The sequence below is a fragment of the Manis pentadactyla genome, chromosome 19 (assembly GCF_030020395.1).
Source record: "Manis pentadactyla isolate mManPen7 chromosome 19, mManPen7.hap1, whole genome shotgun sequence".
Classification (NCBI taxonomy): domain Eukaryota; kingdom Metazoa; phylum Chordata; class Mammalia; order Pholidota; family Manidae; genus Manis; species Manis pentadactyla.
Genome location: NC_080037.1, coordinates 10227712 through 10244757, shown reverse-complemented (window position 1 = coordinate 10244757; position 17046 = coordinate 10227712). Strand labels below are relative to the sequence as shown.

The window sequence follows — 17046 nt, the reverse complement described above, 5'->3', positions numbered from 1 at the left end:
GTCCCAACTTTGGTGTTGGGGTGCCATTTCTACTCTTGGGGTTGGGAGGGTGCCCCCTAGCTGCCTACAAGGGTCCACCCCTTTCCTCTTCACTCAGGCATTCACATGCTCACCCTCTCTAGATCTTGAAGGTCTTTGCAAGACGGGAGACCTCAGGTCCTGGGGAGGGGCCAGAAGAAGAAACCCAGAGACCCTCATCTCCAGATCTGTCCCCTCACCCCATCTGGCTGTTTCTGCCCCAGGTATCCCACTTCCCAGTATCCTTAGAACAGGTCTGGACAGGTAGCTACTAGCCCCTTTCCCAGAGCCATGGGAAGGGACACAACCCAGGGAAGAGGCAGGTGGCAAGTCCCAGCTCCACCCAGAGCGACGAGCTGCCCATCCCAGGCCCTGGGCTGTCAGGGAGGGGCAGAAGTTGCTGTATCCAAAATGTAGCTCCCAGAACTGCACTGCAGCAGGGTGGCTGGCCTCCCATTAGTCCCAGCCCCTCACGCCAACAGCCCTTCCTCTGGTGCCCCCACTTATCCCTCACCCACCACCACCACCAGAGGCTTTCTGCTCCTTGAGAGGTTATTTCTCACACTGGTGGCTGCGCCCCCCTGGCCACAGGTCCCAGGAGCCTAGCAATGCACACTCAGTCCTCAGCCGGCCCCGGGAGCCAGCTCTCTGGCTTGCGGGAACCCAGGCTGAGAGCAGACACCCAACCTGTCTAACCTGTCTGACGTCATCATCTCTCCACCCACCCGAGCCCCAGGTCTCCAGCCACCCCGCTCTTCCTGTTCCCAGCTTCCGTCCTCTCAGCTTCCTTACAGCACCCCTGCCTGCTGGAGCCAAGCCTTCCAGGGCCCTGCCTAACTCAATCCACTGGCTGCAGAAGTTTCTTTACCCCCAGTGAGAGGACGGGCAGATCCAGGACTCTTGAGAGCTGAGGGTTGAAGGCATTGAACCAACGCATAAACTGGTCACCTCTGTCCCCGAAGATTCTTGCACCCTCCATGCAGAGCCAAGATGGGGAACGGAACTGAGGATGATTATAACTTTGTCTTCAAGGGTGAGTTGGGGTACATAAGGAAAAAGGAAGCCTGAGAGAGACCCAGAAAGAGACCACAGTCTGTTTTCTTATCGCCTACCGGAACCCCCTGCGGCTCATCATTCCTGTAGATAAGAAAGAAAGCTGCAGGGAGTGGGGGAGGGTCTGGTTACTGGGGGGAAAGTCCCGGAGCTGCCAGAATGCTCAACAGTTGTAAAAAACATTACTGATCACCCCTTTATAGTGCTAGTATATAGGCTATTTTGCCCCATTCCTAAGGGAAACCCAAATCCCTAGGAGTAGTCTGCCACTGCAGCACAAGAGATGGAGGGCAGACTTCAGAGAGGACTTCCCTCCTGAGAAGAGGGGCAACAAGCAGACTTTAGAGGAAGAAGGTCATCTTTCTGGGTAGATGTACAGGAAAGGAAAGAAAGGAGAGCTTTATCCCATCATAGGGCTCGGTGAAGACATAAGGAAGAGGTAATGAATTGGGAGCAGGGTCTAATAGAAGCCAGAGAAATTTTAAGGCCATGGCCTCGTCTTCTGTCCCTCGGAAGACCCCTGAGGTCCAAATACCAGGCACGAATCCAGGCTGTCCCTGGAAGTGGGCATGAATCTTTGTTGTTCCTTTATCTCAGCCCCTGGGTTTGGCCCCACTATTGTTCCCCAGCACGCGGTGCCACCCCCACCCTCGCCTCCATTCCTCCTTCAGGGCGGGGCTGGCTGGCAGAACTGTGGTTCCCTGTCCAGCCACTCCACCCGGCCGCCTCTCCTAGCCTCAGCCCCACCCTCACTTAAGCTGGGACTCGCAGGCACTTGGCTTGGAGAACCTGAACTCCCAGCATGTTTCCCAGGAAGGGGAGACAGGGTAAGGGTTAGCAGGAGTCTGGGACAGTACCGCTGCTACTAACTATCATTTACTGAGCCCCTAGTATATGCCAGTCACTACTTCATCAGTCACTACAGCAACCCCCAAGAAGGTATCTTCCATTCTGAAAGCATCAGGTCAGGAGCCAGACTAGCTGAGTTCAGATCCCAGCTCTGCCACCTACTAGTGATTGCAGGGTGGAGTCTTCAGAAGCAGATACTGAGAAGTTTGGGGTGTAAGGTATTTATTATGCATGAACACTAGTAAAGGAAGGGGGTGGAAACAGCTTTAGAGAGAGCTCAAACTGTAGTGCAGGGTCACACAGCCTTGGCCAAGGGCGATCCCCTCACCTTGCTGGGGCACGGGATGCAGGGTGCCCAAGAAAGGCAGGACCTTAGGTGAGGCTGCCCTCTGCACCAGAGGCAGATGCTGAAGGAGCTATCAGCTGACTGCACTCCCTGCAGCTGGGGGCAAGTCCTCGAAGGCAAATCTGGGCAGCACACCTCCACTACCCTGGCTGTGTTATATTGTGCAAGTCATTTTAATCCCCTATGTGCCTCCTTTTCCTTATCTGTAAAAGTGGGATGATAATAATAATGTACTTGCCTCATAGCATTATTGTGAGGGTTAAATGAGTTAATATGTATAAAGCCTTTAGGATGGTGCCTGGCACATAGTAGGCACTCAATCTATGTCTCCATTTTATTTATATTTCCATTTTACAGATAATGATGGGACAGAGTAAGTAGCTTAGAAATGGTCACAAAGTCAGTACTCAAACCCAGGTCTATCTGACTCCAAAGCTCTTGCCCTGAGCACCTTTCGGGCCTAAGGGTAGGGCTGGCAGCTCACCCCTGGGAGGGATGAGATGGGGAGGAGGTTCCAGGAGGAGAGGTAGGAACACAAACACACACACACCCATACATATCCCAGCTCTTTCCTGCCCTACACAAATAAGCATTTTTTAAGTTAGAGGGACCTTTACAGATTTTATAAACAAGGAAACTGAGACCCAGAGAAGGTGAGTCACCTGTTCAAGATCACATAGCTAATCAGAGGCGAAGTGGGGACCAGAGCCCATAAGATGTGGCTCCCGTGGCACCAGCCTGCTCTCCCAGAACCACCTTAGGCAGCCTCCTCTGATCCTGGATGCTCATTCAGAGTCTGTGCAATCTGTGGGTCATACGTATATCAGCCCCTACCCATGCCCCTGAACGTCAACACCCACAAGCAGCCATAGTCATTCCATCACCAGAAATGCAGGCTGACGTTGCAGCCATGTCTCAACAGTCCGGGCCTAGAACCCTGTAAGCCCCTTGGCTCCTTTCAGAGTTGCAGAGTTGTGCAGAGTTGCAGACCCATCTCTGCTGGGAGACCTGGCTCCCTGCTCATCTTTCTGAGCTCAGTTCCCTTTTTTGACCGGCAGACTCCCCAAGCTCAGGTGGGCTTGGGGCCACTCTGACCTGAGCTCAGCCCTCATCCCTCTGCTCCTCCAGTGGTGCTGATCGGCGAGTCAGGCGTGGGGAAGACCAATCTGCTATCCCGGTTTACGCGCAATGAGTTCAGCCATGACAGCCGAACCACCATCGGGGTCGAGTTCTCCACCCGCACTGTCCTGCTGGGCACCGCTGCTGTCAAGGCTCAGATCTGGGACACAGCTGGCTTGGAGCGGTACCGAGCCATCACCTCGGCGTGAGCCTGGGGCCAGGGGACTGCTGGGGTGTGGGGCTGCTGGGGAGGTCAGGGCGCTCAGCAGTGCGCTCCCTGGTGGACTCAGGATGCCAAGGACCAGCGCAGGAGACCCAGTACTGCAAGCCACACCCAGCCCTACGTAGGACACAGTGATACTGACCACTGGGCCTAAAACCAGGAGTCACTGCCACCACTTCCTAGGCCTTTGCTATATGCCCAGGAAGGTACAAGGCTCTTCACATTGGGCATTTTCTGTAGTCCCCAAAGTTTCACGAGAGTAAGGTGCTGTAATTCATCCCTAAGCACATGGAGCTTGAGGCTTGAGCAGGTGAGATCAGGGTGGAGCTGGGAAGCGGACAGGCACAGGATCGAGAGTGCCCCCCACTTCTGCACAGTGAGATAAGTTTGCACTTGGCAATCTTCACCATTTAACCATGAACATGAAGGGCTGGATTCCTCAGCTGCATTTTACAAAGACTCAGAGGACAGAGGAATTTAAGCCTCCTGACACCACATGCAGAGCCTCTCTCAGTCAGTGTCAGGCCAAGTGTAAGGAAGGGGGTCTGTGTGTGTGTGGTGGGAGACAGCAGCTGCCAGGGGACAGGAAGCAAGGGTCAGGGGCTACGGGAGCACACACTCATCACTCTTGGACAGTCACTTGACTTCTTAGGAGCCTCAGCTGACATCATTACAATGGGAATAGTTAGATGTCACCAGTCTAAAGAAGCCCTATCTAATTCCAGGAGTGAGGCTGGATATTTGCAAGAATGCCTCCGATGGTCAACTCAGGGACTGCTATTTATGGGAGGCATTTAGCTGGTCCTAGAGAAATGGCCACAAGAGAAAAGAGGGCACTGTGGGTCAAGGAGGCATGTGAGGAAGATCTTGGAGGTAGGGCCTCCAGGAGGCTGATCTTGACCAGAGCCCAGGTATATGTTGGTGGACAGCAGGGCCTAAAATCAGAACAAAGGACCTGAGGAAGCAGAGGGGCTAGGCAGGAATGAGAGTGAGTGGTTCTAGAGAAGGGAGGTGAGTCCTGGAGGGGTCCAATACCAGTCTCCCTGGAGGGTTCTCAGCATCAAGCTTGGGCTGCCCCGCGTGGATTTGGGTCCCTGGACCCCAGTTTCGTATTTCTCCATCTCTCGTGCTCATCTCTGGCTTCTTGGCTCGAGGGCTCTGCTCTGAGGTTGCCTCCGTCCATCCCTCTACCCCACCCAGGTACTATCGTGGTGCAGTGGGGGCCCTACTGGTTTTTGACCTAACCAAGCACCAGACCTATGCTGTGGTAGAGCGCTGGCTGAAGGAGCTCTATGACCACGCTGAGGCCACTATCGTTGTCATGCTCGTGGGTAACAAGAGTGACCTCAACCAGGCCCGGGAGGTGCCCACTGAAGAGGCCCGCATGTTCGCTGGTGAGAGCCCACCATGACCCCTGCAGCCCTGCCCATGCCATCCCAGCTCCTGCCTCCCCAGCCCTGCTCCCACCCTAGGGCTCAAGCCTGGACTTCCTCTACAGGGTCCCCTACGTCCATCCTCTCTCCCCCAGAATCTCCTAGCCTTTCTTCTCTGTGTCCCTCATTAGGTCCCACCACTTGCCCTGAGGTTGTCTTTTGGGGCGGTTATTTATTCATAGTTGATTTTAAGACAGCCCACCCTGCAGTGCTCAGATACCCTAAGTGTAGCAGGCAGGCTTCCTTGACCATCTGCAGTCACACTTGCCCCAGCAGTTTTCTGGGGTTTAAAGGCAGCAGAATATAGTGATAAAGGTGCAGGCTCTGGAGTCCCATTGCCCAGCCTCACATCTCTGGGCCAGATGTCAGGCACCAAGCAAGTTCTTCGTTCATCCCTTCCGTGTTTCTAGGCTTCCATTTCCTCTTTGAAAAAGGGATAGCAGTGAAACCATCCTCACAGGTTGTTCTGAGGATTCAATGAGCTACACATGACAAGGATTTAGCACATAGCAAATGTACATACTAAACATTAAGTAAATATTAGTATTATTGTTTTTGACCCCCACAGTTAATGGTGTGTTTCCTTTCCTGTCAGAAAACAATGGGCTGCTATTTCTGGAGACCTCAGCCCTGGATTCCACCAATGTTGAGCTGGCCTTTGAGACTGTCCTCAAAGGTTAGAGCTCCTGCCTCCATTTGGTACCCCCACCCCACCCCTGAGGCTTCTGTGGGCAGTGGTAGGAATGCAGGCAGTCAGCCCTTGCCCACCCCAGCTGATGCTGAGCCCCTCTGTGGGCCCGCAGCCCCCTTAGAGCCTCCCTAAGATCCTCTGCTCAGCCTGGAGCTTAGGGTAGGAAACAGAAGGCCGCGTTTCCCCGGGAGCTGAGTATTAGTCCCTCTCCACCCAGGTTAACAGAAGGTCCCGGGTGCTCAAAGTGCATTTTCTTCCAGGAAAATCTCCTTGAAGTGTGGCCACCCCATTGCTCTGAAAGGGGCATACAGTGGGTATATGGGGAGAGTGGGCTCCGAATCTTCTTCTGACCTGATCACTGCCCTCTGCCCTCAGAGATCTTTGCCAAGGTGTCCAAGCAGAGGCAGAACAACACCCGGACCAATGCCATCACCTTGGGCAGTGCCCAGGCTGGGCAGGGGCCAGGCTCTGGTGAGAAGAGGGCCTGTTGCAGCAGCCTCTGACCTTGGCCAGCCCCCACCGTGCCCCGCTGGCGTTTTGATGCCCCCCCCACCCAGCTCCAGGCCCTTTCCCTGCCCTGGGGTCCCAGATGTCAGAGTGGCTAGTTCCTGCCTCACAGCCCCACAGAGCTGAGGCCTCCACGCCCCCACCACGAATCTCTATTATCTGTCCGCTCCCTCACCGAGCCCTCAAATAAAGCTGTTTTGTATCAATGCCTAGCCATCCTGCTGCCCCGTCTGTGCCTCCCCTTCAACTCAGGCCCCTCCTCTGAGTCCATGTTTCCCTCCGCCTCCCTCCATCCTCCCCACCATACCCACTGCCCCCCAGGGCCAGCTGCCTCTGGAGTCCTGTGGTCTGGGGACAGCGCCAAAGGGGTGGGAGGTGCCCGCCCTTCCCTCTGCCAACCCCCAAGGCAGGTGGGGGAGGGCAGACAGCATGGCAGAGAGGGGTATCTGGAAGGCGAGACAAAGGAAAGCATCGGCAGGCACCATCTGGTGCCCAGGGCCCTGGTGCCAAGAACTGAGGTCACTCCAATGCCAGGGGTGTGGGGAGGAGGTGGGTGGGGGGCAGATTTAGAGAGGATGGGGAGTCAGGGCCAGCCCTGTGTGTGTGTGCTGGGGTCAGGGGGTAAGCCTGGGAGGTGGAAGGTCCAAGTCTTCCATCCCTAACCCCAAAGAGGGGGTGATGTGGTACGCAGGGATGGATTGACTCTGGTGTGGATGAGTGGGTAAGGTCTTAGCTCTCTGTCCCGGCTCCATCGAGCCCAGACATTGGCTGTCTAGCGTTGAAGGAGGTCTGATGGTACCCCCAAGGAACAGAAGGTGGTAAATGGGAAAAGAGGGGACTGAGTGTTTAGAAACGCAAGAAGGGAGCCATGGAGAACAGAGGAGGAGCCATCCACTTCCTGCAAGGTGGGCAGGGGCCCCCAGAATTACCTGGGGAATACCTCCAGCTACAATCCCCACAGGGTCCCCCCCCACTCATCCAGAGGTGGTTCAGACCCATCCGTGTGCAGAGAAAAGAAGCCACAGCCTTAAGTAATAATACTTTTAATAAAATTAAGTTCTTAATAGCACATTTAATACATTAACCCTCCCCTTTCTTGGTTTCTCTGCATTTTGTGCAACATCACTTTGACTGGATTATTTATGGGTCCGTTTTGTTTCCCGCCTTTATTTTGCTTTTGAAGTATTTTTCCTTGGTGGATTCATATGTGTCTTCACTAGATGCCTCAAATTAAGTCTGACCACAATCCTACTCTACTTTCTACAGTGGAGAGAACATCCCCCCTGCCCCAGGGCTGTCTCCCCCAACCCACCCTACCCCACCCGCACCCTTGAGCGGGGGAAAGGGAAGCCCTCCCCACCCCAGACGCTACCTTCCCAAACTAGCGGGGTTTCTAGGAGAAAAAGAGCAGGGGGTAAATCTGTCCCTAGGTGGGGTGAGAAGAGTAAACTGGGGAGAGGGAGATGTGTTTGGGGTCTAGGACCAAAGAGGGGCATGACAGTCACTGGTATAACGGAGCAGGCTCCTCTTGCCAAAAGGAGCGAGGGACCTCTGCTCCCCCTTGGATGGGAAGGAGGGGCCTGATCTGATTGCAGGCTGGGCTTGGTAGAAGCCAAGTGCTTTAAATATAATGCATGCAAAATACCAAGCTCCCCATTTTTTGTGGGGAGGGTGATGTGCCCCCAGGCCAGGACACAGATGACCCCTACCTGTGTCACTTACAGATGGAGGTGGATTGGAGCAGAGGGTTAGGGTCAGGGTCATCCAGAGTCCCTACTGCCCTCCCCTTGCCTTAATACCCTTGGGGGCCCTGTTCTCCCAGGCCTTCAAGGACATCTCCTCCTCTCCACCCCAGCAGGTGGGAAGTCCTTCTTGGAATCTAACTTCTATGAGACAATAAAGCACTTTGCAAACCTGTAAAGCACAGTGTGGTTTTAAAGATTTTTTGAGATTGTTACACCCACTGCTGCTATGAAGGCCAAGAGCTAAGTGGGATATTGGGTGGGAACATGGATGGGGGACAGACTCCCTCAGTCCCCTTGAAGCTCTGAGGTGAGAAGTGCGCGTCTCTCTGTGGAATGCCCTATCAGGCTCTTGAATCATTCTTTGAAGTGGTTAAGGTGACACTTTAAGGACTTCCTCAATTAGGCCTGGGAGAAGCTAGCTCTGGAGGTTTGAGCTGGGGGAGAGGACACTTTTGAGTAAGGGCTGCCCAACAGGCACAGAGGGATTGACAGGATAACAGGCCCCCACGGACTGGGGCACAGAGGAGGGGCGCAGGCTGCAGACAAGAGCCCTCACCCTCCTCTGCTGCCCCCAGCCCAGCTCCCATCTGGGTGAAATTATCAATGTCCAGCCTTTCAAAGACCCTGGCAACTGAACCCCTCATGTATTTATTTGTCCTACAATTAAAAAATTAAAGGATTCTCAGAATCAACCCCAGCAGACTGGAAGTTCCCAGCCTTAAATAGCAACCTGCTCCCATCCAGATATCTGAAGACGGGTGACTCAGGGTGGATTCAGCCACCTCTCTCCTCTATTTTCCTTTTCATTACAACTTTTATACATTCTACTGGACCCAGGGGCCCGCAATGCTACTAAACTTTAAGCTATCTGAATATCATCTACTAAGTAACTAGTTATTTTCTTTTTCTCTAGGATTATATGAAATAAATTTGAATTATTATTAATAATTATTATTTTGTAGTATTCTTTTCTTTTAAACCCTTCGGTTTCTTTTCTCCTCTCTCTCTCTCATTTTTGGTTAAACAAAACAAAACTATTTCTCTTAAATCTCACACCTCTCTGAGGGGTCCCGTAGGCCTGCTAGGCCTCAGTTCTGAGCTTCCCCTCCTTTTGAGCCCCCGAGATGGGGCAGGGGAAGGGGGGCACCAGGGATCCTCAGTCCTACTTCTTCCTTTCTTGTTAATCCCTTTCTTTGTTCAGCTCTGCCGGCTCCCCGCCCTGAGGGGGAAGGGGAGAGGGGACGGGAGCCCAGAGTGAAATCCCATCTACTTGCAGGGCCCCAGGGGGACCGGTTCCCCTAGCCCCTTTCTCCACCATCCATCCCAGGATGCTCCCCCCAAAAGCAAATGACATTCCTCCCCAAAAAAAAGTAGGGGAAAAAAGGAACGTAAACCCGAACATATATTAAAAACACTTCTTTAAGATTTAACTCTGAATACAAATGTATTTTTTTCTTCTTCTCTCCCTACATATATTCTAAGCCTTCTAAAGTTTTTTTATTTTTTTTAAGGATCACTTTATCATAAAATAAAATATCCTTTTCATATAATAAATTACCTAATAAAAAGTCTTTTTTTTTTTTCATATTAGCCCAGGTTCTTTGCTACATTTATACGGTAATAAACGCCTTTATTAAAATAGAATATTAAATTATAAAGAACTGTTTTTTTTTTTTTTTTTTTTTTTGCTATTTTTGTTTTCTCTCCTCTCTGTTGGTCGCCTATCTCGCTCCCTCTCACGCTCTCTTTCTCTCCTTTCTTTTGTGTCTTTGTGAGTTTTGTTTGTTTCTAGGTTTGGCTCAATCTGTAAGGGTGGGATTGAATTTCTAAGCCCCCTAGAGTAACAGTCTTCTGCCTTTGTGGGTAAGGAGTGGAGAGGGGGAGGGGGATTGACAGACAGACATTCCTTCTTCCCACCCCCCTCCCCACCCCCCTCGGTGACCGAGGGTGCCCATTTGGTTTGGTTTCTTTTGTACAGACATCTCAGGATGGCTCACATTGGTGGGAAGGAGGGAAGGCGTCGCAAGCCAGTTTTCCTGGCTGTGACCTCTTTCCTCTCCTCTCCCTGGCTGGTGGTCTGGAGGGAAAGGCTGAGGAGAGGGGAGTTAATTCACAACAGAAGGAGAGGAGGAAATCCCCTCTATACTCCCATCCCTGCACCCCCTCTCCATCCAGGAAGAATGGGACTTCGGAGCTTAAGTGCTCAGAGATCACTTGAACAGTCCCACCCCACTATATACAAGAATCTCCTGGGACCCCCGGGAACTCCCATCTCCAACCTCTCCTGGTCCGGCCAGCGGAACCAGGGGAGTGGAAGGCTGGTGGCGGCTCTAGGAGCAGTGGGTGAGCAGCAAAGGGGGTACGAGCCCTGCGAACAGTACACGATTCTCAGAACAGGCCCTGCCACACCCCGATCCTGCCTGGCCCTGAACTGACCCTCTCTGGACACCTGGCCTCTCCCCTCGACCACAAAGGGTAGGAACAGAGACTTCATCATTTGCTCACTAATAAGGGTTCGGGTCAAGTCCAGAGAGGGGCGCAGGGAGTGGGGCACTGAAGTGGGGGAGAGGCAGCCCTTCCCTCCACCACCTCTCCTCCTGCCTCAGGCCCTTTCCTGCTCCTTGAAACAGCACACACACTACCCTGGCTCAACCCTCCCACCACCAGAAAATCCAGCTCAAGAACTGCTCCCTAAATGTAATGCCCAGAGATGAGAAAGGTGGAGGTTCGACACTTTATGTACCCCGATATCAGTCCCCTCCTCAAACTGTCACTGAGAATGGGGATACATTCTATCAAGAATTCGAGGTGTTTCTTTGGAGAAGTGGGAGAGAGGGCCCCCCCCAGGGGCCAGAAGAGGAATCAGGGGACCACCAAAATGTTCTTCCCCCTACTTCTCCCCAGGGGAAGTATGTCCCCAAAGCTGGGCTGGAAGGGGCAGAAGGGAGAGGGGAGAAGGGAAGAGCAGTACAGGGCTGTGAGTGACAGCCTCCGCGGCGAAGCAAAGAGAAGAGCTGGGGAAAGGGTGGAGAAAGCAGAACCCAAAGGGAGGGAGGCGGGGGACAGAACGAAGGGCAAGCCCAAGGGACAGAGGAGTGACCCTCTCCAGATTCCTCTAGCCCAGCTTTGTGGGGACAGATGAGTTCTGAGCCCTTTTTGATTGACAAGCTTCCTCCCACCCCAAAGTCTACACAGAATTCTGAAAAGGCTCCAACTCCCTTATACTGTTTGAGACTCAGGAACGAATTCCCAAACAGGATATGGCGGTGCAGAGTCTAAAGGGTCATGTAGGAGGTCGGAGGTCAGGTCCAGAGGTCTTGGGGATTGTAAAGAGCACCTCTAGATACAGATGGTGATTCTCCCTCTCCCTTCCCCACCCCTTCCACAGAGGAGGGGGTACTGTGACACACAGAGGGGGAGGTGGGCAGAGGGGGTCGGGATGCCTTAGCGGCCACCTCTGGCAAAACAAGTTTCTCTTAGCTGCTTCCAGATTGAAGGGTGTGTTGAGGTATCAGAGTTGTAACTCTAGTAAAATTTCCGGTCTGGCCCCCTCCCACCCTTTCCAGGACAGGGTGACCAGAGGCTCTGAAAGTGGCCCACCCTCCAGCCACCATGGCCTCCCCCACCCCCTTCCCCAGCGAGCGAGTATCTCTAAGCACCTTGCCCCTCAAATCACTGATTTCCAAAAGGCCCTGGTGAAAAACAGCGCCAGGGCAGGCCCCTGGGGAGTGGCCCCAGGAGGCACGGGACAAGGGGCTTAGGAGAATATTCGGATGGCTTGCGTGGCTGTGATGTGGCAGACGGGACACTCCGGGTCCGTCCTCTCGCAGATGCGTACTGCACACTCCATACAGAACAGGTTGTGTCCACAGGGCACGAGGGCGGCAGTCACCTCACTCTCGAAGCACACCATGCAATCCCGCCCGCCGCCGGGGCTCCGCAGGCCGCCCCCGCCGAGTTTGGGGAAGCCCTGGAGCGGCTCTCCGGGCGGCCGTCTCGGGAGGCCCGCCAGCTCGGGCCCTGCGGAGGCGGCAGGAGAGCGGTGGGCGCCCGGGGGCCCCGCGCGGGCCTTGGCGTTAGAGGAGGAGGAGGAGGAGGCGGAGGAGAAGAGCACCGAGGTGGGCGTGGCGTTCTCCTGGCCCGCCCAGAGCGGGGGGCTGGTCTCGGCCACGCCGTAGTACACGTCCTGCTTGCCCACGCCGTAGCCCGGAAACAGGTAGCCGCCGTAGCCAAAGTCCCCGCCCTGTTCGCCCAGGCGCGGGGCCTCAAAGCCGGAGTCCACTCCGCACTCGCCGATGCATCCCAGGCTGTTCTGCCGGAACGTGGAGAGCGGCTTGCAGCCGGGCGGGTGCACCCGCCAGGCCTCCGAGTAGCGGCTATCCAGCGCTGCGTCGGGGCTCCCCGCCAGGAAGTCGTTTTCATTGTTGTACTCGAGGATCTTGCCGGTGCGCACGGCGATGTGCGTCTCGATCTCCTCGCGCGCACGCTCTACGTTTCCCGGGGCCCCCGTGATCTCAAACACCGGGTCGCGGTCGCGGCTTGGTGTGATAATGTACGTGTTGGTCTGCTGCTGTATGCGCTTGATGGTTGCCCCCTTGGGGCCCACCACCAAGCCCACCACACGGTAGGGCACCCGCACACGAATGGTCACCTGGCCAGGCAGGGCAGGCGCCACGCCAAACGCTGCCCCTGACTTGTTGCGGGAGGCACGGATCATGGAGAAGTGCTCGGCTGCTGAGATGATTTCCCGTCGAGCTGTGGCCACGTCCTCCCGCCGCCCGGTCACCATGAACACTGGCTCCTCGCCCCGTACTGGTGTCTTGATGTATGTGTTGGTCTTGGCCCTCAGAGCCTTAATCTTGCAGCCTGGGATAGAGGGGAAGGGGAGAGAGAAAGAAACTCACAGGGCAAGGTTTGTGCTGCGGCCTATAAGCTCCTGATCCTGATATCCTGTACATATCCAGATACCAGCCCCCCAGGAACCTCTCAGGCTACCCTTGGAACACTGCACCCCCATCTGCCCTGACTTGAACAATCCCCTCGTCCTGTCTCAGATCCATCCAACATCTCTATCAACCACAGGTTTCAAGATGAACCAACTTTCCCTTGAATTCCACTCAGGACCCTCCTAATTTATTGGCTCCCAGAAACCGGCAAATAATCACTGATCCTCCCAGACAAGCTGCTTAACCTCAGATCTACTCACCAACTCCTCCCCGACCATGTGCTTTTCCCTCAGTTTCTCTACTGATTCCCAGCTACTGACAAACTTCCAAATCACTTAATCACAACCCTCCCCAATCTGTTGCTGACCCTGATCTTTCTACAGAACCCCAAAGCATTCAGTAACCCCACAATCTACTTCTCACTTGACTTCCATTCATTTTAATCTATCCAGGGTTCACTGACACCCCCCATCTCCTTATCCCTCTCCACACCTTCCACCCATTAGTGTCTCTCAATAGGCCCCAAATTGATAGCAAGTTTGCAGCAACTAGTGGAGTGTGGGAGACTGGAAAGAGTCTGAGGATCAGTTTCAAGAGGAAAGGGAGTATGGAGATAGGATAATGATTGTGAGTGACAGCACCTAACCCTGTGGACACTCCTGCCACCCTGTCCCTTGCGCAGGAGAGCTGAGATGGGCCTGGGGCTGAACAGAGGAGGGAAAAGGCATTCTGGACCCATTCTCCTGCTTTGAAGTAGGAGTGGGTTAAAACTGGGAGGTTGGGGAGAGAGACAGGAAGAGAAAGAAGAAAGCTGAGACAAAGAGGGACAGAGAGGAAGAAGGGGAGAGAGGAGAGGGAGGGAGGCTGGGATGGCCACACCATCTCTAAAGGCTGTGGACCTCACTGGACAAGCCTCTCTCCTTTCCCACATTCCCTCTCCCTGCCCTGAGCTTCACACGCAGCCTCAGCTACTCACACAGTTTTTCGAAGCACACATGCCACACATGCCATGAGTTTGCACACACACGGACCTAAAAGCCATGAGGCACCATGTGCCTTTAGCTAAACAATGCTTGCGCTGCAAGCTCAAGGTACACTTTCACATCACCCCGACACACACGAGTGCACGCATGTGCAGATTCCGTGTTTCAACCTTCCATACACCCCTCTTCCATCCTCATCATCCCCAGCACACCGGCAGCACATTCCTCTATGTGCCCACAACTTCTACTGCCATTCATCCATAGACCCATTCACACCCTTGTCCAGGTACACACTCACCACCCTTTCTCACTCCCCCACCACACTATCTATGCCCTGTGCCCCAAACCAAAGCCATAGTCCCAGTTTTCTGACCCTGCCCCAACCCTCCAACCACAGGCCTGAGGTGAGCTTATTTTTTTCCTCTCCTTTCACTACAGATTGGCAGGTGGCAGGATAGAGTGGGCTGGGGGCAGCTCTCCTCACCTTTGAGAGGCCTCAGGAAGGAGAATTTGCTTCTCCCTTTTTGTCTTCAGACCACTTAGCAGTTGAGAAGTCCTACCTGTTGTCAAGCCCACATCCTTACTGTCAGTAAAGGATTGTTCTATTTGTGAGGCACGGAGAACTGAGGAACAGTGAAGTCCCTTCTCTTACAACTTCTACTCACATGGCATCTGATTGGCACCTGGGCTCTGGCTCTAAGTTTTGGCTTCATCAACTTAGGTGAAACCTAGGTATCTTTGGGGGTTTGGGTTGGGGTGAGACGGACTGGCAGGGGCAAAAGAGGAGAAAAGCTTGAGGCCTCGATCTGTGGAACTCATTCTGGGTTTTGCAACCCTGAAGAAGCATCTCTTGACAGGAAGACCCACTGGGCTTCACCTTCCTAGAGGTCAAATAGAGGAGTACTGACACGGCAGCAGGAGGAGTGCAGTCAGACAAGAGGGAGGACTTCCAGGTGCTTAAGGAACGAGGGGGAGGCTTATATTCTCTGAATAGGAGAAATCCCCCGACTTTTATGAGAGGCCCATCTGATGCGGAGGCAGAAGAGGAAAGAATGACTCCATGAAATTCCAGGGCCTCCCAAGACCACCCCCACACCCAAGAAAATATATCAGTGTCCCCACCCAATTCCAGGGCTTTGGGTCCTTAGTTTCTGGCAACAACAGGAAATCCAACTTTTTAAACCAGAAATCTCAAGAGACGGTCAAGAGACGGAGTGCTCCAGGGGGATGAGGGCTGTGCCGGGGAGTGGCATCTTCCCCTCCTCCATTCTGGGTCTCCCTGCAAAATTCCCCCAGTGCCCAACAGTCCTGGTGGTTGAGATGGGATGTGGAGTAGGGGCCCCCTGGCTTGCTGCCCCTCTTCCCCTGCCAGCAGCTGGCCTCCTCCTTCACTCCCAGCCGGAATGCAGCTCCTCTATTGTTCCCCACTGTGGGACAGCTCCTCCCCTGCTCCTCCCCCACCCCACACCTCCCCGGCCCAGCCTCAGTGCAATTTCCAAATCCCGCCAACCCCCCCACCCCACTCCCCTCTGGAAAACCGAGAGAAGGAAGGGTCCCCAAGATCCCGTCTGCTCAATCTGGACCCTCACCAACACTCCCACCCCCAGCCCGCCCAGGGATGCTGGAGCGGAGGAGGGTGTGGTATCAGACATATTACACTGGATTAATTCTACAGCACCCCCGCCCCTGACCACCACCAACACACCCAGACACACGCCCTCCACCAAACCTCCAGGGGAAGGTTTCTCACCACCCAGCATAGCCCCTCCTGCCCTGTCCTACTCTCTCACTACCAGAGACCCCTATCCAGGCCTCTGGCCCCTAGCTGTGGCCAGCCCAGAACAAAAGCCTGAGAGGGAGATGGAGCGGTCCATGCCAGGACGTGGCACTTCGTTGGAGGCATCTCTTCCAAAACCCCATAGACGTTTCAACTTTGGTGTGTAGGTGACCAGAGGACTCCCTCCTCCCAGCAGCACCCCTCCCCATCTCTCCCCCAGTCTGGGACCCTCCCATGGGCCACACCCCCTTCCATTCCTACACTCAGCCCAACAAAGAGACAGATACTCAGTCTGGCTTCCCGGGCCAGGTTTCCCCTAAAGTCTGTAACTCCAGCGGCTGGGGGTCCAAGGATTGCCCCCTCCCAAACCACTAGCAGATATCCGAGTAGGGGCCTCTGAGTAACTCTTTGCACATTCCGCCAGTTTTTCTGGCTAGAAGTGGACATCCCTTCCGGACAGGCTCCCTGGATAGGGAGACTGATCCCTCCTCCCTTTTCCCTCTCTCTAGGAGAGGATATTTCTTTGTCTAAAGGCAGAGCCCTGGGGGAGGAAGGATCTGAAGAACAGTCCGGACTGGGGGTGGCAGGGAACTTTGTGGCACTTGGAAATCAGGGTAGGGGGCGGGTCCCCCTTTGTGGGGAAGGGACAGAGCCAGAGGCGGGCAAGGAGAGAGGAAACGAACTTTCCGCGTAGGGCTGGGGTGCCCCCACTCCAATGCCTCTCCGCGGTCCGGCGCCCGCTTACCTTGCCTGCCCACGATCTCGGCCACGTGCTCGGAGGTGGGCACGGGTACGCACTCCGTGGTGTTGCTGCTCCCCTTCAGGCGCAGCTCGGCCTCTTTGTAGAGAGCGCAGAGCTTGGCGTCGCTGGCCCCTTTGGGGGCGGTGGGGGGCTGGGGCGTCTGCGCCGCGGGGGCCGCCGTCGGGGCGGCCGGGGGCGCCGCCGGCGGCGGCGGAGGGGCCGGCTGCGGGGGGGCGGCCGGCTGCGCGGGGGCGCCGCCCCCCCCACCTCCCCCGTCCTCGCCCGCCGTGGGGGCGGGGGGCTCCCCCAAACCCAGGAGGCAGAGTTGATCGAGAGCCAGCTGAAGGGCGCGCTCGTCTTCCAGCAGCCCTCGGTCCTTAGCGCTTCCCCCGAAACATCCTAGTTCTCCAAAGCCCCCATTTCTTTCCATTATTCCAGATACCACTAGACTAGGCATGGCGAAACAAAAGCTGGGGGAGAGAGAGAGAGAGGGAGAGAGAGAGAGGTGGTGGAAGGGAAAAGAGGAGAGGAGGGGAGGGGAGAGGAGGGGGGTGTGTGGGGAGGGGGGAACAAAGAACTGGGGAGGGGGGAAGAAAGCGAGATAGAAAGATAGA

At 54.9% G+C, this 17046-nt stretch overlaps 2 protein-coding genes across 4 annotated transcripts; one reads left to right on the top strand and one right to left on the bottom strand.

The window, feature by feature from the left end:
• Positions 1–785: 785 nt before the first annotated feature.
• Positions 786–6447, top strand: RAB25 (RAB25, member RAS oncogene family). Of its 3 annotated transcripts, none has more exons than XM_036922493.2 (5): positions 787–1051; positions 3395–3590; positions 4809–5002; positions 5637–5717; positions 5993–6216. In XM_036922493.2, the coding sequence occupies exons 1-5, from the start codon at positions 1009–1011 to the stop codon at positions 6004–6006; spliced, it is 528 nt and encodes a 175-aa protein (XP_036778388.1). In that variant the 5' UTR covers positions 787–1008; the 3' UTR covers positions 6007–6216. The 3 variants fall into 3 exon arrangements, with proteins under 3 accessions (XP_057350968.1, XP_036778388.1, XP_036778387.1); XM_036922492.2 differs by having other exon boundaries at positions 790–1051; positions 6108–6447; XM_057494985.1 differs by lacking the exon at positions 5637–5717 and having other exon boundaries at positions 786–1051; positions 6108–6447.
• An 819-nt stretch (positions 6448–7266) lies between these two features.
• Positions 7267–16997, bottom strand: MEX3A (mex-3 RNA binding family member A). Its single transcript, XM_036922496.2, has 2 exons — positions 16436–16997; positions 7267–12850 (listed from the first exon to the last, which is right to left on the bottom strand). Exons 1-2 carry the CDS (start codon positions 16887–16889, stop codon positions 11742–11744), a joined length of 1563 nt encoding a protein of 520 aa, XP_036778391.1. The 5' UTR covers positions 16890–16997; the 3' UTR covers positions 7267–11741.
• Positions 16998–17046: the final 49 nt, after the last annotated feature.

Coding starts and splice junctions, on each gene's coding strand:
- MEX3A (XM_036922496.2), bottom strand. CDS start 16,889: ATGCCTAGTCTAGTGGTATCTGGAATAATGGAAAGAAATGGGGGCTTT. Junction 12,851..16,435: donor CGAGATCGTGGGCAGGCAAG/GTAAGCGGGCGC, acceptor CCTCTATCCCAG/GCTGCAAGATTAAGGCTCTG.
- RAB25 (XM_036922492.2), top strand. CDS start 1,009: ATGGGGAACGGAACTGAGGATGATTATAACTTTGTCTTCAAGG. Junction 1,052..3,394: donor TTATAACTTTGTCTTCAAGG/GTGAGTTGGGGT, acceptor CTGCTCCTCCAG/TGGTGCTGATCGGCGAGTCA. Junction 5,718..6,107: donor CTTTGAGACTGTCCTCAAAG/GTTAGAGCTCCT, acceptor CTCTGCCCTCAG/AGATCTTTGCCAAGGTGTCC.